General features: G+C 43.9%; 1 protein-coding gene across 2 annotated transcripts; it reads left to right on the top strand.

Moving 5' to 3' along the window:
- Positions 1-2: 2 nt before the first annotated feature.
- LOC131706849 (glutamine--fructose-6-phosphate aminotransferase [isomerizing] 1) lies at positions 3-20,853 on the top strand. Of its 2 annotated transcripts, none has more exons than XM_059008708.1 (19): positions 3-190; positions 3,756-3,863; positions 4,628-4,735; positions 5,397-5,522; positions 5,856-5,914; positions 6,105-6,239; positions 6,911-6,972; positions 7,548-7,627; positions 7,824-7,932; positions 8,608-8,771; positions 10,017-10,112; positions 10,419-10,516; positions 10,972-11,092; positions 12,255-12,412; positions 15,025-15,139; positions 15,811-15,938; positions 16,470-16,637; positions 18,499-18,660; positions 19,187-20,853. In XM_059008708.1, the coding sequence occupies exons 1-19, from the start codon at positions 184-186 to the stop codon at positions 19,229-19,231; spliced, it is 2,049 nt and encodes a 682-aa protein (XP_058864691.1). In that variant the 5' UTR covers positions 3-183; the 3' UTR covers positions 19,232-20,853. The 2 variants fall into 2 exon arrangements, with proteins under 2 accessions (XP_058864691.1, XP_058864690.1); XM_059008707.1 differs by having other exon boundaries at positions 68-190; positions 7,827-7,932.
- Positions 20,854-21,074: the final 221 nt, after the last annotated feature.

Here is a 21,074-nt window from a genome sequence, read left to right as displayed (position 1 = left end):
ATATCGTCTTCAGGTAACGCAACTGACCACCCGCCGCTCCAATCAGGGAGGCCCGAAGAGGCGGGTTCGCCGGTCCCGTCCAATCAGAGAGCGACGGAGGGGGGCGTGTCGCGGCGCACAGGTTCTACTGACGCAGTTTCTGTGGAGAAGGAACTGAACCGCAGTGGAAGTTGGAGCGCAGACATGTGTGGTGAGTACGAGGAAAACAAAACAAACCAGCCTGTGTATTTATGCATTTAATAATGCATACAGAATAAGAGCTCTGTACAAGGCAGGCTAACAAGACACTCGTTCCAATATAGACGCGAGTCAGTCTCTCTAGCTATAATGCGTGTCAGTGGCGCATCCCTAATTCGTATTGTCGACAGCGCTGTGTCAGACACTTCACTGTCCGTGCGAAACCTTTCAATAATAAACCAATTGATAACGTCGTCGAGTGGGTGTGATGTTAAACTGGGGGTGAGGAAGGCGTATTTCAATATATATATCGCCGGCCTACGTGTACAGATGATGTTACGTTGTATTTATAATTTTATATTACATATCTCCGGTACCGCTGTACTATTATTGAATTGCTGTCTCGGTGTGCAAATTATATTGTGTACAGACTTCCGGTCATTTTTTAAAGGCTGCACGGTGGCGCATAGAGCTACAGAACTGGCCGGTCAAACATGAACAATGCGGGCTCTGTGCAGCGTCGTGCCAGTTCTATAAATGACGTAGCAGTTCCACACGTTCCATGTTTTTAATATGTTCTTGATTAGCCCTCACTGTATAGGTAACACGCTGTGCAATGGGAGTCGTGTTTCTATCCCAGCTGAAGGTGAAGGATGGGTTTCCTATTGTTCTTAAGCAGACACAGCTGGTGTTTGTGAAAGCTGGGACACAGAGGTGGGGATTGCCACAGGTTACACCCTGTACAGTTGGGAGTTAGCTGGCATTCAAGAATCTCAGGTAGTTTATGACTCAGTTGTATGGAAACTTTAGTGATGGACTGTTCATCTGACTCATCTAGGTTATTATTATTATTATTATTATTTATTTATTTCTTAGCAGACGCCCTTATCCAGGGCGACTTACAATTGTTACAAGATATCACATTATACATTATTTCACATTATACAGATATCACATTATTTTATATACAATTACCCATTTATACAGTTGGGTTTTTACTGGAGCAATCTAGGTAAAGTACCTTGCTCAAGGATTCAACAGCAGTGTCCCCCACTGGGGATTGAACCCACGACCCTCCGGTCAAGAGTCCAGAGCCCTAACCACTACTCCACACAATATTATTAATAATAATAATAATATTAATATTATTATTATTATTATTATTATTATTATTATTATTATTATTATTATTATTATTATTATTACATATTTTTACTTTGCATTTTCAGTTTGACCCATTTCATTAATAATAATAATAATAATAATAATAATAATAATCTCAAAGGATTAGGATTAGAGGGTTTTGAGGGTAGGTAGCACAGTGATCTGATTCCCAAGCTTTTTGTGCCTCTCACCTCTGGATACCCGGGTTCAAATCCATATCAAGTCACTCATGAAATGAGGTTCTTGACTTCAGCCCGCATCACAAAACCACCTCCCAGTTCAGCACAACTCCCTGCTTCAGAGGGCTGGTGCTGGGTGCTTACAACACCTTCGCCATCAAAGATACAAGGGAAGCATGCGTCCCACGAATACAATGATGCAAACTTTCTTATTTTTTTTGCAGTGAGGTTTTTGCACGAAACCGGGTTTAAAATGTACCGACAGGGCTGGGTCTGGTCATCCAAATGGACCGTTCGCTCCTCCTCACCAGTGTTCTGAATCGAGTCTTCTTTTTCATGGCATTGAAAGTTTAAACGATAAACAGAGGTGTAGATATTTCATCAATAAAGTGTAGGTTCACAGTTATACTTTTAACAGTGTGGAGTAGTGGTTATGGCCCTGGACTCTTGACCGGAGGGTCGTGGGTTCAATCCCAGGTGGGGGACACTGCTGCTGTACCCTTGAGCAAGGTACTTTACCTAGATTGATCCAGTAAAAACCCAACTGTATAAATGGATAATTGTATGTAAAAATAATGTGAGATCTTAACAATTGTAAGTCGCCCTGGATAAGGGCGTCTGCTATATAATAATAATAATAAATAATAATAATAATAATAATAATAATAATAATAATAATAATAATAATAATAATATAGATGCACAGTGTTACTGCTGACTGGGCCGTTTGCTTTGAAGTTGCTGGTGGTCATGCAGAAGTCACTTAATGACTCGGCATGCGATCATTAGCATTAACTCTACGATTAATAAGAACAATAAAACATTTGAAATTCCACAAAACAGTTTGAGCTGCTCAGTGTAGCCAGACATGCCGATTTTCATTTTTTGTTTGCACTCTTGGGAGGAAATGTTACCGACTCTGAGTAACATTTGCATTTTCCACATTTTTTGGTTGGTTTTTAGCATTGCAAATGGTGTAATCAAATTCCATGCATTCCAAACATCTTCAGTTTTCTAAACTGACATCGAGTAAGATTATATTTATTTTCATGGCTTTAATAGCCTTCACCTTATCCCACTCCCTCTCACAAAAAACCTTTTTATTTTTTTATTACACTCTTCTCAAAGCGTCTCTTTGTCAGTCCCTCAGCCAGACTCCCTGTGCAGAAGTGCGTTTGCGATCCCCTCCCCTATCAATAAGGCCTTTGTGTGTTTGTTTGCAGTAATAATAATATAAAGCCGTGTTTGAGTGTTGAAGGGAGACCAGGCTGGAACAGAAGGAAGTTGTTGAGCTCACCTCGATGTCTTGCCACGCTGCGAAAAAACTGCAAACGCAGTAAAACCGTAAAAATGCTGAATCCATGAAAGACTAGCAAGCTTGCACTGGGGAAAGAAATTCTCCCAGGGGGCTCTAGGTGGGCGCAGTGACGCAAATTCACCAACTCAGTAATCTGCTAACTCACTAGCCGTTTTTGTGCAGTTCTTGAGGCCTGGGTTCAAATCCATGTTTTTAATCCATAAATAGCATGACTGTATGTGAACAAAACCTGATCTCATTAAGATTATTTTTACTGTATGATTTATTGCATATAGAGAACAGTTTACATTGAACTATTTGATAGCGATTTAGAGGTTGAGATTAAGTGAAAGGCTTTAAGGTAAAGTTGCAATTTAAGTTTAGAATTATGTTTTGATGCTCCTGGAAGCGTGGGTGTGATTGTTGAGCTACAGCAGGCACTGATATTAAAGATCTTCCACCATAACACCAGCTGAACCCTGCCTGAAATGTGACACCTGATCATAGCTAGCTAGAAAGAATGCGTGCAGTATGCCCGATGTCTGAAGAAGTTAAGATGTCGTCTGATGTGAATGTGACTGTGGTCTGGTAAGCCTGACCATGTCCTCTCTCTCTCTCTCTCGCTCTCTCTCTCGCTGTCTGTCTCTCTCGCTGTCTTATCTCTCTCGCTGTCTGTCTCTCTCTCTCTCTCTCTCTCTCTCGCTGTCTTATCTCTCTCGCTGTCTGTCTCTCTCTCTCTCTCTCTCTCTCTCTCTCTCTCTCTCTCGCTGTCTTATCTCTCTCGCTGTCTGTCTCTCTCTCTCTCTCTCTCTCTCGCTGTCTTATCTCTCTCGCTGTCTGTCTCTCTCGCGCTCTCTTGCTCTCTCGCTGTCTCTCTCTCGCGCTCTCGCTGTCTCTCTCTCTCTCTCTCTCTCTCTCTCTCTCTCTCTCTCTCTCAGGAATCTTTGCCTATCTGAATTACCACGTCCCACGCACTCGCAGGGAGATCCTGGAGATCCTGCTGAAGGGGCTTCGGCGACTGGAGTACCGCGGATATGATTCTGCAGGTGAGGCAGCCAGCGGGGTTCTCTGCAGGTTAAAATAGACTTACAGAGGCTAGGGGGAGAACTATGCATCACAACTGCTGCTGCAGAGTCACTTACAATAGGACCTCGGTTTGACGTCTCATCAGAAGGACAGCGCACAAGGAGGTTGAGCGACTTGCTCAGAGTCACACACAGCGAGTCAGTGGCTGAGGAGCTGGGATTGAACTGGGAACCTCCTGGTAACAAGCCCTTTGTTCAACAACTGGACCGCCAGGCCTCGCACGTGACCTGCAGCAAATTATTTGACACCCTGATTTTTACTGCAGTAAAAAAAAAAAAAAAAAACTCTCAGGGGTAAAGTAAACCTGTTACCCCATCATAATACCTATTTAATAAAACAGAGAAACACTGCTCTGCACAGTAGAATGTGTAATCTTTATTGCAGATTGCATGCAGGGATGGAAATAAGACTCCTATTGCTGCTTAGTAATTTCACCCATTCCAGGTTTTAAAATGAGCTTGATTAGTCGCAGTGTAAAGGTAACAAGCTCAGGCATGTGTTATTAAACTCCTAGTAAAACCAGGAGTGGATCAAACTGCCATGCAAGTTTTACATTTTTAAAAATTCTAAATAAGAGCGAAATGAAGAAATCTGTTCATTTTTTTGCCTACATATGAAGCAGTGTTTGTTTTATTATTTAAATATTTGGCGCTGGTTCGTGGTGTGGATGGGGAACCCCCTTATGGGAACTCTTTCTCTTTCTCTCTCTCTCTCTCTCCGGCAGGTGTGGGGATCGATGGGGGGAACAGCAAGGACTGGGAGAAGAACGGCAAGTCGATCCAGCTGATCAAAAAACAGGGCAAAGTCAAGGCGCTGGACGAGGAGATCAACAGTAAGGACCCACGGCCTTGCTCGATTTTCTCCCTTTTTCAGCACTATTTGTATCTGTAACATGAAGCTGGTTTCAATTTTATCTGTCAATAGACTCTGTTTGTAGTGATGGATATTAGTGAGTGTGAAAATCAGCTAATTATATTACACTGTGCTGAATTTTCTTAATATATTGTTAAACAAGAATAATTAAGCAGTGAATCACATCAATGCCAGGGTCTGTATTATAAAGACATTTCAGATGACTGAATCACATCAATGCAAGGGTCTATATTATAAAGACATTTCAGATGACTGAATCACATCAATGCCAGGGTCTATATTATAAAGACATTTCAGATGACTGAATCACATCAATGCCAGGGTCTATATTATAAAGACATTTCAGATGACTGAATCACATCAATGCAAGGGTCTGTATTATAAAGACATTTCAGATGACTGAATCACATCAATGCCAGGGTCTATATTATAAAGACATTTCAGATGACTGAATCGCATCAATGCCAGGGTCTATATTATAAAGACATTTCAGATGACTGTATCGCATCAATGCCAGGGTCTACTCTGTGTTCTGTTTATATAATGGATAGTACAGTGGATAGTTGCTGCTTTACAGGCTGCTCGCACGCTCACTCTCTGTGTCTTTTTCTCCCTCTCAGAGCAGCAGGACATGGATATGGACGTGGAGTTCGATATTCACCTGGGGATCGCTCACACTCGCTGGGCCACTCACGGGGAGCCGAGCCCTGTCAACTGCCACCCGCAACGCTCCGACAAAAACAACGGTGAGGATTAGCACCAACACGCACGCACGCCGCCCAGTGCGGTTACAACCCGCCCCAATCACTGTGATAGACACAGCGGTGAGCATTAACACTAATGCACGCTCACTGTGCTAGGAATGTACATTGCATTGCAGTGCAAGCCAAGGTTTGAATTCTCACACACACACAAACACACACACACACACACACACACACACACACAGATGTGCATACAGACAGATCTGGCTGTAACAATGGAACGAGTGCAGAACTTGCAAACGAACGCACATTCACGCACTCAAGATGTAATGTAGGATTTTAATATCCTTTTTTTTTTTTTTTTTTTTTTTATAGAATTTATTGTGATCCACAATGGTATCATTACTAACTACAAAGACCTGAGAAAGTTTCTGGTGAGTACTGTGGGGGGAAAAAAAAATTATCATCGTCACGATTTTGTAGTTTCAACAACCGTGAGGTTTAATGAATTTGTATGACCCAATTGTATCATTTTTCCTGTTGCTTCTTTAATTGATTTCTTTTTGACTCGTACAGAACGGTCCTGTGTTTTGACTGCCTGTCTGTCTCCGTCTTGGTCTGTAGGAGAGCAAAGGCTATGAGTTTGAGTCCGAGACCGACACAGAGACCATCGCCAAGCTGGTCAAGTACATGTACGACAATCGAGAGAGCGATGACATCAGCTTCATCACGCTAGTGGAGAGAGTGACTCAGCAGCTGGTACGTCGCTGGGGGTGCCACCTTCGACAACCTGAACTACAGAATTACAGCTTCAGGGATGGGAATAAGACTCCCATTGCATAGCAGTGTCATCCATTCCAGGTTTTACTACAAGGTGGATTAGCCCCAGTGTATAGGTAACAAGCTAAGGAGGGGATTATTAAACTCCTAGTAAAACCAGGAATGGGTCAAACTGCTATGCAGTTGGAGTCTTATTTACATCCCTGAGCTTAGTTATTACTTTACGTTCATACTATTATTCTTATTATTTATTTCTTAGCAGACGCCCTTATCCAGGGAGACTTACAATTGTTACAAGATATCACATTATTTCCATTATACATTATTTCACATTATACAGATACCACATTATTTTTAACTAATTTTAAAGATGAATTGATTAATTTTAAATATTGAGTCTTTTGAAGCGGTCTATTACTGCAATTCATACGAGACTAAAGATACCTGAATCAATTAAGTCATCGTTCACGTGTTCTGATTGATTGCTTTTTAAAAGAGGACGAGAGTAATGCACTAATCAAGTCACCAGAACCTTGAAGGTCAGTGGTAAAGGTTCAGGAGATTTACAATTAGTTTCAAGCTTGTACACTTTTTTGTCTTGAGTGACATTTCTGGTTTTTTTTTTTGTTTTTTTTTTTGTGATTCTTCAGGAGGGAGCTTTTGCCCTGGTGTTTAAAAGCATCCATTTCCCAGGAGAGGCTGTGGGAACCAGGTATAGTCACTGATGCTGCTTTTACTATGTGCTACAACACGCTCATCCATTTCATCAGCCAACCTTCATGCACTTTCAGTCACAACAGGGATGGAAACAAGGCTCGGATTGCATAGCAGTTTGATCCATTCCTGGTTTTACTAGGAGTTTAGTAAGGCACACCTGAGCTTGTTACCTAGACACTGTGGTCAAGCTTGTATTAAAACCTAGAATGGGTAAAACTGCCTTGCAATAGGAGTCTTATTTCCGTCCTTGCACAATTGGCCAAACTGATCATGGTCTTAATGTCTAAAGTGCAATCTGACACATTTTGATGGTTTCTTTCTAGTTTTGTAATTGCCATAAAACATGACGCAGGCCATTTGTTGCCAGGTTATTGCCATGTTTCTGTGGGATTTTTACATTGTGTGTTGTCCCTGTACAGATGAATGATTTAACTGCTGTAATTAAACACACACACACACTTGCATCCCCTTACTCTTGTAATGTGTTGCTATGCAAGCCATCCCTGATGCTGTTTCATGCCTTTGCCCTCCGGTCTCACTGGAAAGTGTGTTTCTGTGCTGTTTCTGTAGGAGAGGGGGCCCCCTGCTGATTGGAGTGCATAGTGCACACAAGCTGTCTACAGACCACATCCCCATCCTCTATCGTACAGGTAAATATAGCAGATCGTATAGGGGGCTATATGAAACAAGCTGATATCCACGCCTTGAGTGTCTTTGCCACACTTTCTGGCTAGATCTAACTGTCTTTACATCAATTGAAAAGATTCTCGATCCCCACCCCCCTGCCCTTCCCTATTTTAATTTATTTTCTTCTCCTCTGATTCTGGTCGTGCGTTTTCACTCCAGCAGGGAAAGACAAGAAGGGCTGCAGCTCCCTGCCCCGAGTGGACAGCACCACCTGCCTCTTCCCCATCGACGAGAAGGGTGTGGAGTATTACTTTGCTTCGGATGCCAGGTAACGAGCACGCTGCGGCAGGGCGTGTGTGCGCTTCTGTGCTTGTGTCGTTTCACAGAGCTTAACAATGCGACTGTCTGTGTGTGTGTGTGTGTGTGTTATTAGATAGTGGTGCGACTATGTGTGTCTCTGAGGTTCTCATCACCTCTTCAGTTATAAATGCATTGAAACAGCCTACCAGGTGAAGTATTGTAGTACGATCTAAAACACAAGGAACATCTGGTCAAAAAATAGACAAGATTCTGCTCTAATAAATAAAACCTCTTTCTTATGACCGTGTGTGTGTTTGCTTTTGCACTGTTTAAAAACAAAACAAAAAAAATTATAATTAAGACTCTTTTGGGGGGACATAAAAGATTTGCTTTTCTTTTTTAAAAAGCGTTTTAAATAAAGCAGCGCCCTGCACAGACACAAACTGTCTCTCTTCCTTTCTCTGGACACACAAACAAATCGATCTTCTAGCACAATGCACGGTATTTTATGCAGTTTTTAACTTGCTTTTCCCAAAGCTATACTATGCGTTTACCATAGTCTACCCATGTGTTTTTTCCCCATATGCATTACCATACCTCGCTTCACTGTGCTTTGTTACACTTTGTTTTTTACTACGGTGAAATGTGTGTAAGGCTGGTGGTGTGTTCGTGCGGCGCCCTCATGCTGTCTCTCCCTCTGCAGCGCTGTGATTGAGCACACAAACCAAGTGATCTTCCTGGAGGATGATGACGTGGCCGCCGTGTCAGAGGGGCGTCTCTCCATCCACCGGATCAAACGCATCGTGGGGGACCACCCGGCACGAGCCATCCAGACCCTGCAGCTGGAGCTGCAGCAGATCATGAAGGGTGGGGGTCCGGCGTATGCACGTTCACACCCCGCAGGGACGGAAACGAGACTCCCAATGCATTGATCCTTTGAAGCACGCTTTATAAAAAGTGCTTTTCCTACAAAGAAAAAGCTCCCTATTAGAACGTTTTTATTTGTTTTATTTTAAATATTATTTATTTGAAGATATTGATAAATATATAGTGCAGACTCACTCATGCCTGCCATTAACCTACAGGTCAGGAATTTGTATAATGTCAGCAGTTTTTAGATTATACCCAGATGTAATACGAAAGGTCTATAAGAGGCTAAAAGATAGGCAGGCAGACGGACGGGGATCCTTATAGATACCGGTCCTTGTATATTGACACCCCATATCTAATCAGACATTGATGGCACGGATGTTAAACTGATCCTAGACGGGGAGCTGGAGATCTTTCAAGACCTCCCTCCCTGCGTGTTGGCTGGGACTGGGATCAGCTCTGAGTTCTCTCGCTGTCATGTGTAAGGAATGCCCTGACTGTGAGGCGAGCTTGTTCACAAAACCAGTATTGGGTAAAAGTGTGGTTATCTCCCCAGACAGGCCCTGTAATTTACAGCTGTGGTTTATGTAATCAGTATTGCTTATGAAAAACCAGGTTAGCTACAGAACGAAAACCACTGCTCTCGGGTTTGACTGCAAGCGACCACAGGTATGCTATTTTTTATTTAATTTTTTGAGCTGGGATTGAATAGGAGAGAGAGGGAGAGATGCACCTCTGTCGTCAGCAGGGGTCACTGTTGTACCACGAGGATTGGATACAAAGGCTCGTCTTAAAGCTTGCTTGCTAGGACGGTGATTCTGTGGAGGCACAAGGGTACGCTTAAGGGACCGTCCACACTTTCTTAGTTTTGGAAGTTTGTTTAGTTTTCCCGTTCTTAATCGTACAGACCAGATGAAGTAAACATCATCAGAATCTGCTCAGCCTTAATCTAATGGTAACTTTACACTGGTATTTGTTGCGTTAGTCTGCATATCGCAGGTACTGACCGGGCACTAACTCTTGGTTGGATAAGCTATCGAAGGCTGTATCTTGAGAGTGGCTTGTCTGATTTTTAATTGAATTGCGAACGTGTTGGCGTTTGTCATGAGGTGCTGAATTCTGTATTGTAACGTTGACCTTGGTTGTGTGTGGAGTCTGTTAAGTGATTTGGCAGGGGGGTGGGTGTGTGTGTGTGTGTGTGTGTGTGTGTGTGTGTTCCTAGCTGTCTCTGCTTCTCCGCAGGTAATTTCAGCTCCTTCATGCAGAAGGAAATCTTCGAGCAGCCAGAGTCCGTGGTGAACACTATGAGGGGACGAGTCAACTTCGACGAAAACACAGGTACACCTTCATGTGCTGATGGTCATAACGAAAGCATCATAGCCTATTGGCAAAAAAAAAAAAAACAACAGCGATTCTTTGCATTCCCTGGTCTCCACCTATAACTATTAAACACTCAATAACACTAAGTTTAGAAATACTAAAACAACATATTCAAATATTAATTTTATATTTGTATTTCTAAATCCCTGGTACCCACAAAAACAGGGAATGAGCCAAGCATGGTTTATACGTTTTTAGTATGGCATTATTGTTTTTTGCTATTGGCTGCGTCTGAAATCCCTGCGTTGTGATTGGCTTGTCTAGTGATCCTGGGCGGGCTGAAGGATCACATCAAAGAGATCCAGCGGTGTCGACGCCTCATCCTCATCGCCTGTGGAACCAGCTACCACGCAGGAGTGGCGGTGAGTCCTCTTTATACTTCACTGGCAGTGCCCTCGCCCTTCCTGCTTTCATTCCTTATCTCCTAACTGCAAAACCCGAAGCTGTGTCTAAATCTCCTTTAAATCTACACCCCTATCTCTCTGTCAAACTCTTTTCTATCTTTAGGTAAGCACAAGACTGATAGGTAGTTGTACAGAATTTTAAGTGGAATTAGACAGACTGTGCGTTATGGAAATGAGACTCCTATTGCATAGCAGTTTCACCCGTTCCGGGTTTTAGTACGTGCTTGATCAGCCCCAGTGTATAGGTAACATTCTCAGGTGAGTTTTGCTAAACTCTTAGTAAAACCAGGAATAGATCAAACTGCTGTGCAATGGCAGTCTTATTTCCATCCATGCAGTCCTGTCTATGAAACCTGTCTGTTTCCCTGTGCTCTCGTTCCCTGTTTGACTCCTCTCTCTCTCTCTCTCCTCAGACACGGCAGGTGCTGGAGGAGCTCACAGAACTCCCTGTCATGGTGGAGCTGGCCAGCGACTTCATGGACAGGAACACGCCCGTCTTCAGGGACGATGTGTGCTTCTTCATCAGCCAGTCGGGTAAGAGAGTCCCTCCTCCCAGTTCCACCCCATCATGCCTCCGCTTTAGTGAGGGCTATTTGCTCGGGTTTGGCCCACGCCAAGGCCAGGTGACCCTTGTTCAGAGTTGATGTTATCATAACTAATGTATGGCCTAAAGTTTTGCATCGCCCTATAGAATTAACTAATTTTGCTTCATAAAGGCAAGTGAAGCCTGCTGAGTAATGTTATGTTAACATAGTTAACTTGAATTACTGGCTTCGGGTAGACTTTTGTGATATCATTTTCCAGTTTCTTTCTGATTTACATGATGTTAAAGAAGTGTCTCAATTCTAGGCGATGCAAAACATTTGGCCATAGCTGTACCCTTTTCTTCTTTTAAATACGTATGTATTTTTTCTGTTTTATCATATCTTGGTGACTCTCTGAAGTTTTAAGACCCTTTCAGGATTTAGTAAGGGATTTTTTTGTTTTTGTTTTGATAAATAAATTAGAATTGGAATATCATTTTGTAGTGCGGATGAAAGCTGAGATGCTGGCGGCTGGCTCTGCTGCCTTCCTGTGTTTTATTTGGACGCCGTACCAAGAATGTATAGCTGCCCTGGCTCTGTGCCACAAGACTGTGCCAGCACTTGCAGGCACGCTAATGACAACCAGACCCTGCACAGTGCCTGCTAATCAGCCCTGAAACATCGCTGCCGTTTCTCCCTGGCGATGGAGCATTCAGAGCGATCCTTGCACCATCTCACAGTAATATCGAGACCGTGCATGCAGGCAGTACTGCACAGCAACAGTAGAAAGAGCCTAGCTAACATAGTCCCTATGATGGCATCATTACATTTTTATCTGTTTCAGCCTAAGCTATTCTGTGCATGTTCTTACTCTTTTGGGGTGTGGTATTTTATGCTAACTGTGTTTCTATTTACTCAGTTACTTGTTTGCTTGGTTTCTGTTAGTACCATTAAAGTATTTTTTTTGTTAGTTTAAGCGAGAACTTTTAATGCAGAAGTATTTGCTCATGCCCCACCCAGAGTTTTAGATTAGAAAATCTATGTGTGCAAGGTGTGCATAAAGATAGACATACACGACTCTGTGTGTGTGTGTGTGTGTGTGTGTGTGTGTGTGTTTTTGGAGGATCCTGTGTAACTGGTACCTGTAACTCTGTGTTTCATCTCCTCTCTAGGTGAGACTGCAGACAGCCTCATGGCTCTGCGGTACTGTAAGGAGAGGGGTGCTCTCACCGTTGGGGTCACCAACACTGTCGGCAGCTCCATCTCCAGGGAGACGGACTGCGGGGTGCACATCAACGCCGGCCCGGAGATCGGGGTCGCCAGCACCAAGGTGAGGGGGCGCAGAGGGACAGGGGCGATCACCCTCTTTTTGTTTTATTTTGTACCTGTGTAACGGCTCCTGTTTCCCCTCACATGCACTACTTTCCTTCTGAGCGACTGACGCCTCGGCTCTCGCTTCTGAATGCCTACGGAGTGAGGAGAGTCGGTGGGCTTGAGGCTGGTCCCGTTCTGAGCAGTAACCTCTACAAGACTTTTAGAAAACAAACAAAAAAAAACCTTTATAAAGGCATTGGCAGACACCTCTCCTCCTCTCAGCGTTTTGACTAAAGTTGCTATTGTTCCTAAGATTTTTTTTTAGCAATACTGTATGTGATCAGATGTTTAAAATCAGTTATCCTTTAGTGTTCTCACTGGGACGTGTGTTCTTGGGTGTTACCTCTTTTAGCACTGCAGATCTGTATGCAGGTCTAAGAGAGAGAACTCCACTCAGAACTGCAGACCTCTCTCATACAGTTTAAGAAAGATAACTCCAATCACTACTGCATACCAATAACCTCATCCAGTATTCTATCTATCTATCTAAGCCCATTTTGTATTTCCTTTTCAGTAGAAAACACAGTTCATATTGAATCCTTAAATATAGTCTAGCTAAAGTAGACACATTTTTTACTGATGTTTTCATTAGTGTAGTTGACGATTTGATGGGTTGACGTAATGGCTGGATCAGGCTTCAACCCAAAGCACCCTGAATCCAGCTGTGAGGTCACTGCAGCCCCACCCCTCTCCAGATGTGCTGACACTGATATCAGGCACTAGAGTTTGCTCAGCTGGAGCCAGTTTACATACTAGGACAGTTTTGTATAATTAGAAGTAATGCACCCTCGCTATAATGTGGGTCTCTGGGGGCACAGCGTTATAACAGAAGAGTGTTAGAAACGGGGGAGGGGGCGGGGGGCGCTGCAGGACACAAAAACACATCTGACTACAATACAAAATAAAATAACTCCCTCTCCATGATGCACATATAGTGAAGCAAAACTGTGACTTTCCATGAATTAACCATGCATAAAGCACCATGTAATCAATGCTATATTTTTTACAAATGGTTACATTCCCACTCGTGGATCATTTTAATGAGCAGTTTTTAAACTATAAATAGCCGGGCTAAACGGCGATCAGGAGTTCAGTTCGAAGCGACAGACAAACAAACTCAAGTGTGAGAAGGAGAGCGAGTCGGGAGAGGGGAAGAGGGAATGGGCACTGTGTGTGTGTGCGTGTGTGTGTGTGTGTGTGTGTGTGCGTGTGTGTGTGCGTGTGTGCGTGCGTGCATGTGTGCACGCGCAAGGAAGGAGTTGTCGCAAATAAAATTATAAATGCATGAAGTTTGGGATGAAGTATGTAATAAAATTCCTTTCCAGAAGTATGTGTTGAATTTTCCTGGAGAAAGTCTGTTTTTTTTAACATCTCGTTTTGGGTGTGGCTGTTGTGTGTTTTTTTTCCTTTTCCCAGCCAAGCTGAACTCCCTGTGCTAATGCTTTGTTCTGCATGCTGTACACTATAGGGAACGCAGCTCATTAGAAGGGTCTTTCTGACGGAACAGGACTTGGAATTGTCTTGAGTTTGAATTCCGCTGCCTTTGTTATTTGAATGTAATTTCCGGATCTTTTAAAAGTAATGAGACCTTGTTTTTTCTTTTGAGAGTGGAGTCCATTGAAGGCTGTTGCAACTCACCTCGCTTTCCAGCCAAGTATCAGAATCTGGCATTACGCTTGTGGAGCATGCAATGCAGTCGGAACATTAGAAACCTGTTTGTGATGCTTGACCACACACTTTATTATTCACAGCTGGGGATGCAAAAAACTGTAGATGTATACATAGCAAACCACTTAATCGATTTGTGTCGAAGTACGTTCTTTGCATGGGTTATTGAGAGCATAAGCTCTGTCTGCTGAAACCGTGAGGTGTGTGTTACAGATTTCACTTGCAGTAAGAGCCTGTGCAACACGACCTATACGAATTCAGCATTATAGCACGACGGTGTGTGGTGTTGTGGGATATATTGCCATGCCATTGAGAGATGGTCATGCTGTATTGTGATTATGCAATAGAGGTCATTTTGAAATTTAAAAAAAAAACAAACGAAAGTAGGATTAAAGAGAACCACAGTGGTGACTCGAGATATGACATCACGTAGCCCATTATCCATCAGATATGACATCACATAGCCCATTAGCCATCAGATGTGACATCATATTATCCGTCAGATATGACATCACATAGCTCATTGAAATGAGCAGGAGGACAGACCACTGCATAACAGCAGTGTGGAGTAGTGGTTAGGGCTCTTGATTTTTGACCGGAGGGTCGTGGGTTCAATCCCAGGTGGGGGACACTGCTGCTGTACCCTTGAGCAAGGTACTTTACCTAGATTGCTCCACTAAAAACCCAACTGTATAAATGGGTAATTGCATATAATAAAATAATGTGATCTCTGTATAATATGTATAATGTGATATCTTGTAACAATTGTAAGTTGCCCTGGATAAGAATAAAAATAATAATAACGAACCATACAGAAGCCCGGACGCTCCTCTCCTGTGTGTTTGTGCTGGTGCTCCCAGTATACCCAGCTTACCCAGTGTGCTCTGTGTGCTCTTCCAGGCCTACACCAGCCAGTTTGTGTCGCTCATCATGTTCGCCCTGCTGATGTGTGACGACAGGATCTCAATGCAGGCTCGCCGGCGAGAGATCATCCAGGGGCTCCGAGTCCTGCCAGGTGAGAGAAACACGCAGCGAAACAAAAAGCACAAAGCAGCAGAGTCGGGCTGCGCAGGCTCGTTTATCACTGGTGCTCTGTGTACTGCTTGTAAATGTTCAGCCTATTTCATTCACTACGGGAAGGATCTGTGTGGCTCTTGGTTTATTTATGTGCATTCTGCTTACTAAATAGGGGAGCATTGTTTGGCAAAGTAGAGTCTGATTACACATGTTGTGAATATTAGTTTTGACTTTTTTGTTTTTCATTGAGTCAGTCCCTGGATTGTGCTGGTACTTGATAATAAGAGTCAAGGCTACACGCTGGCTTGCTGCAGCTAGTGGACACGGTCAGCGGTGAATAAGTAGTACATGATGATGTCTGGTACAAAAACGAACTCCTGTACAAGTAGTAACGAAGCAAATAAATGCCTTTTGAACCAGTTAATAATTATTATTATTATTATTATATTTAATTTTACAGGTTTATTAGGAAGGAAACAAGGTGGTTGTAGAAACTTATTTTCATGCTCTGATCATTCTCTCCCTCTCCTTTCTTTCCCCCCTCTCTCTCTTCCTCTCTCTCTTCCCCATTCTCTCTCTCTCCCTCTCTCTCTTCCCCATCTCTCTCTCTCTCTCTTCCCCCCTCTATTCTCTCTTTTCCCCCCTCTCTCTTCCCCCCCCCCCCCTCAGACCTGATCAAGGAGGTGCTTGCTCTGGATGATGAGATTCAGAAGCTGGCAATGGAGCTCTACCAGCAGAAGTCCGTCCTCATCATGGGCCGCGGCTACCACTACGCAACCTGCCTGGAGGGGGCGCTGGTGAGCAACCTTAGCGTTTACTATGCAGCAGCTCAACAGTTCCATTGGATCCACTGTGTAGCAGTGTGTAGTCCGTTCCGGGTTTAATATTTTAGTTTGCTAAGCCGCGATGTGTCTATTTAGACGTGTCCCTAACTACAAAATCCGTACCGCAAGACAAAACCAACGCTAGTGCTTTCTTTAGCGTACTGAAAACACATTTGTGTACTTGGCTTGGTTTCTTACAGTTCTACCTTACAATTCTGATTTAAGTTTATGAATCTAAATTTAAACCCACAGTAAAACCTGGAGTGACTCAGACTGCTGTTAAATTTAAAAATGTTTTTTTTTTTTCTTTTTTCTTTTTTTTTTTCAAACCTGCAGTAGTACTGCAGTATTTTTATTTTTAAATGATTTCTGATTGAAACAAATACACCAGGTATTTTTGCAAAACTAAAGAATTTAAGGATGCACTGTTCTTTTGAATGCAGTTTTTTTTTTATTTGCACTGGGTTGTGTTTTGAAAGTTTTTTTTTTTTTTCTGCTTGGTAGAAAATCAAGGAGATCACCTACATGCACTCGGAGGGGATCCTGGCTGGGGAGCTGAAGCATGGACCGCTGGCTCTCGTGGACAAGCTGATGCCAGTTATCATGATAATCATGAGGGACAGCACCTACACCAAGTGCCAGAACGCACTACAGCAAGTAGCGGCGCGACAGGTGAGAGGGAGGGAGTGTGTGCGTGCGTGCGTGTGCGTGAGAGAGAGAGAGAGACCACACCTACACCAAGTGCAAGAACGCACTGCAGCAAGTAGCGGCGCGACAGGTGAGAGGGAGGGAGTGTGTGCGTGTGCGTGAGAGAGAGAGGGAGAGACCACACCTACACCAAGTGCAAGAACGCACTGCAGCAAGTAGCGGCGCGACAGGTGAGAGGGAGGGAGTGTGTGCGTGCGTGCGTGTGTGCGTGTGCGTGAGAGAGAGAGAGAGACCACACCTACACCAAGTGCAAGAACGCACTGCAGCAAGTAGCGGCGCGACAGGTGAGAGGGAGGGAGTGTGTGCGTGTGCGTGAGAGAGAGAGAGGGAGAGACCACACCTACACCAAGTGCAAGAACGCATTGCAGCAAGTGGTGGCCCAACAGGTGAGAGGGAGGGAGTGTGTGCGTGTGTGCGTGTGCGTGAGAGAGAGAGAGAGAGAGATCAGGAGAGAGGGAGAGACCACACCTACACCAAGTGCAAGAACGCATTGCAGCAAGTGGTGGCCCAACAGGTGAGAGGGAGGGAGTGTGTGCGAGTGTGCGTGAGAGAGAGAGAGAGAGGGAGAGATCAGGAGAGAGGGAGAGACCACACCTACACCAAGTGCAAGAACGCATTGCAGCAAGTAGCGGCGCGACAGGTGAGAGGGAGGGAGTGTGTGCGTGCGTGCGTGTGCGTGAGAGAGAGAGAGAGACCACACCTACACCAAGTGCAAGAACGCATTGCAGCAAGTAGCGGCGCGACAGGTGAGAGGGAGGGAGTGTGTGCGTGCGTGAGAGAGATCAGGAGAGAGGGAGAGAGACCACACCTACACCAAGTGCAAGAACGCACTGCAGCAAGTAGCGGCGCGACAGGTGAGAGGGAGGGAGTGTGTGCGTGCGTGAGAGAGATCAGGAGAGAGGGAGAGAGACCACACCTACACCAAGTGCAAGAACGCACTGCAGCAAGTAGCGGCGCGACAGGTGAGAGGGAGGGAGTGTGTGCGTGCGTGAGAGAGAGAGAGAGAGGGAGAGAGACCACACCTACACCAAGTGCAAGAACGCACTGCAGCAAGTGGTGGCCCGACAGGTGAGAGGGAGGGAGTGTGTGCGTGCGTGCGTGTGCGTGAGAGAGAGAGATCAGGAGAGAGGGAGAGACCACACCTACACCAAGTGCAAGAACGCATTGCAGCAAGTGGTGGCCCGACAGGTGAGAGGGAGGGAGGGAGTGTGTGTGCGTGTGTTTGTGTGGGAGAGATCAGGAGAGAGAGAGGGAGTGTGTGTGTGTGTGTGAGAGATCAAGAGAGAGGCAGAGACCACACCTACACCAAGTGCAAGAACGCATTGCAGCAAGCAAGACCACACCCAGACCAAGTGAGATAACAGACTGCAGGGAGACGGGTGAGATGGTGTAGTAGAGAGGGAGAGCCAGGAGAGACCACACAAGAAAAAGAAGGTGTTTGAGAGAAGGGGAGGCACCGGACCTAAAAGTTTTGCATCATCTAGAATTTATAAGGCTTGAGACATTTAATTAAAAAAAAAAAAAAATGAACATAATATATAATCAAACAAACTACAAAATGAGATCGCAAAAAGTCTACCGGAAGCCATAATAGCAGTACAGTATTTCATGTTAGATTTCGAAATGTCCGATTCTTCATTAAACTTTGTGAAGCCAAAATTAGTTCATTCTATAGGGTGATGCAAAACTTTTTGCCTGAGTGACATGAGAGTGCTGTGAGAGTAGAGGGAGAGAGGGGAACATGAAGAAAGGGATGTGTGTGTGTGTGTGTGTGTGTGTGAGAGGAGAGGTGTGGAGAGTGACCCATGCCCCGCCCCTGTTTCAGGGCCGCCCCATTGTGATCTGTGACAAGGACGACTACGAGACGATCAAGAGCTCGACCCGGACGATCAAGGTGCCGCACTGTGTGGACTGTCTGCAGGGCATCCTCAGCGTGATCCCCCTGCAGCTGCTGTCCTTCCACCTGGCTGTGCTGCGGGGCTTCGACGTAAGAGACGCACCTCCTAACACCTGCAACACGCCGCTGACTCCCAGAATATCACACTGCATGACTCCATACTGAAGACCTCAGAAACATGTTGGCATGGTTCTTAATCCCAAACCTTTTGAAATCTGATCCCTAAGCTTAGGGCAGTGTGTTATTCCATTGTTCCCTTAAGGAACAGCGATTTTCTAACTCTTTTATATATCTCGATATACCCATATCAAGGGAGACTTAAGCACTTTTGCAATATGCTTTGGTGTTGGTGTACAGTAAAATACATATAGGCCTCCATGCTTCTGTAGCAAAGTCAGTACACAGACACACACACAGCTTCTTTATGGATGGCTTTGTTTGCAGTTCAAACCAGGTCTCCGTTTCGAGAATATTTAGCAAAACTTACTAAACTTCTGTCCCATCTTCCGTCACGAGCAATTTCACACCTGCTTTATTGTCTCTACGTTATATGTGAACTCGCAACCCTGATCTGAAACCGCAAGTTCAGCGCTGATGAGCTCTGTTTCTCCTGCAGGTTGATTGCCCAAGAAACCTGGCCAAGTCTGTGACAGTGGAGTGAAGACCACTGTACCTGGAAACCAGACTGGAATACATCATTAATGAAAAAAAAAAAAAAAGATATTTAGATACGTTTGTGTTTTTATATGTTTGTTGTACTGCTGCAATTTTAGTGCAACTTGTTTGAAATCGGTAGACGCGCTGTACTTGCGTGTACGTTCTCTGTTCCCTTTCAGAAAAGTCTTTGCATTCTGTTACTGTCGCAGCCGAAAGTGTTAGCAAACCATCCCTGGAATTCTCGGGCACTGTTGCTTCCTCCTGTGTACTAACAAAAAAAAAAAATAGTTGTAATAGTGGGATTGATATTTTTATCCGTACGTCACAGGAAAATGGTCCCGAAGCTTCCTTGCATTTTGGTCTTCCCTGAATTTTGGTTTAGCTGACGTTTTTAACGCAAAACTGTAGAGTGCTCTTCTACGTGTGTTTTTATGTATTTTTGTTTGTTTGTTGAGATTAGCTGGGCTTCGGCTGGTGGTTATCACCCTAAGCACCTGTAACTGAATCAAGCGCGGAGTCTAAAGTTTCAGTTTATCCATTCAGTTTGCTGACGTGAAACACAATTTCTGACACTCGCTCGTAGGATGCAGTATGCCCGAGACAGCGCCTCCTGCTGGCCTGTTCTAGTTACTGCCTGATCTGAGAGTTCTTTTAGTTGGTAAGTTGCCTGTGGATTGGCAGCTCCAGTCCTTGAGTGCCATAAACAGCAGAGGAAGGAGCCGTTGTAGTCTGGCACCTAAAGTTACATTTTCAATATTTAAGTCCTGTCTGTGGCACCTTGGGAACTGCGGATCCTTTGCAACTAACTTTTAAACGCTGAAGTGCACCGTGCTTTTCAAATGAATGTTACGTTGTTTCCATGTTTACCTGCTATGTTATTGAAGAGGCAGCGCCATCTGTCTGTGCCTCCTAGTTTACAATTTGAACTGGAATCAGATGAAATGAAGAATTTGGTGAGTGGGGAGGCTAATTCCAGCCGTAGCCCTGTTGTTTTTCATCTTTTTTTTTCTTTTCTTTTTTCATAAGATTGTGGGACCATTCTGACTTTTTTTTCGATACAGGGTTTCATTTTTCGCGGGGTGCAGCCAACCCCCGGGCAATGCTGGTTATAAATAAGACTCCCGTTGCATAGCAGTTTGAGCCTTTCCAGGTTTCACTGTGATCTTAATTAGGTTCACCTGAGCTTTAATGAGATAGACGCTACAGAGGAACATTTTATGTGATCCTAAATAAGCTCACAGTAAAACCTGAACTGAGTCTGCTATGGGTTTCATGTCTTGTTTCTATAGATTGGGGGACCATAAGATGAACACAGTCCCATTTTTATAAAATGGACATTTCAGATCAATAATGAATTGGTAAGTGAGCAGGACTTTATAACAGGCTGCTGTTTAAGGCTGAAGCCACACACCAAATAGAAAAAAAGGTACCAAGTTTCAATGGAATTGAAATAGAGGTTCTTGCTTAAGACATTCTTTTCATAGTCAATGTAGTTTCTGGATTGGTTGCAAAATATTTTAATGTATTTAAAAAAAAAAACAAGATTTGGATGTACTTCTTTCTTAAGAAATGTGAAACTAGTGTACATTAAATCACTAGTGATGGTAAATAAAATGTACGTTTTTATATTCTTGTTGTGTTTGCAAGGGAACCCTGGCTATATGAAGAAAAAAAAAATATATATAAAAATTATAATAAAATAAATTGCTATTCATCAAACATTCCTAGCCCTAGAAGGCCAGCATCGGTCTAGAGTGCTTCCGTGAATGAATTCATTTAAACAGAAGGACCTGGTTGATTAACCCCTGATGTGTTGATATGAGGTACCGCGCCAGCTCTTGCATGCT

Source organism: Acipenser ruthenus, chromosome 37, assembly GCF_902713425.1.
Source record: "Acipenser ruthenus chromosome 37, fAciRut3.2 maternal haplotype, whole genome shotgun sequence".
Classification (NCBI taxonomy): domain Eukaryota; kingdom Metazoa; phylum Chordata; class Actinopteri; order Acipenseriformes; family Acipenseridae; genus Acipenser; species Acipenser ruthenus.
Note: the sequence above shows the minus strand (reverse complement) of the source record. Positions and strands in the feature narration are given on the sequence as shown.

What these genes read in the sequence shown, in the direction of transcription:
- LOC131706849 (XM_059008708.1), top strand. An exon ending in GCTGGACGAGGAGATCAACA is followed by an intron (nt 4,736 to 5,396) that starts GTAAGGACCCAC and finishes TCTCCCTCTCAG; the next exon opens with AGCAGCAGGACATGGATATG. An exon ending in GCTACCACGCAGGAGTGGCG is followed by an intron (nt 10,517 to 10,971) that starts GTGAGTCCTCTT and finishes CTCTCTCCTCAG; the next exon opens with ACACGGCAGGTGCTGGAGGA.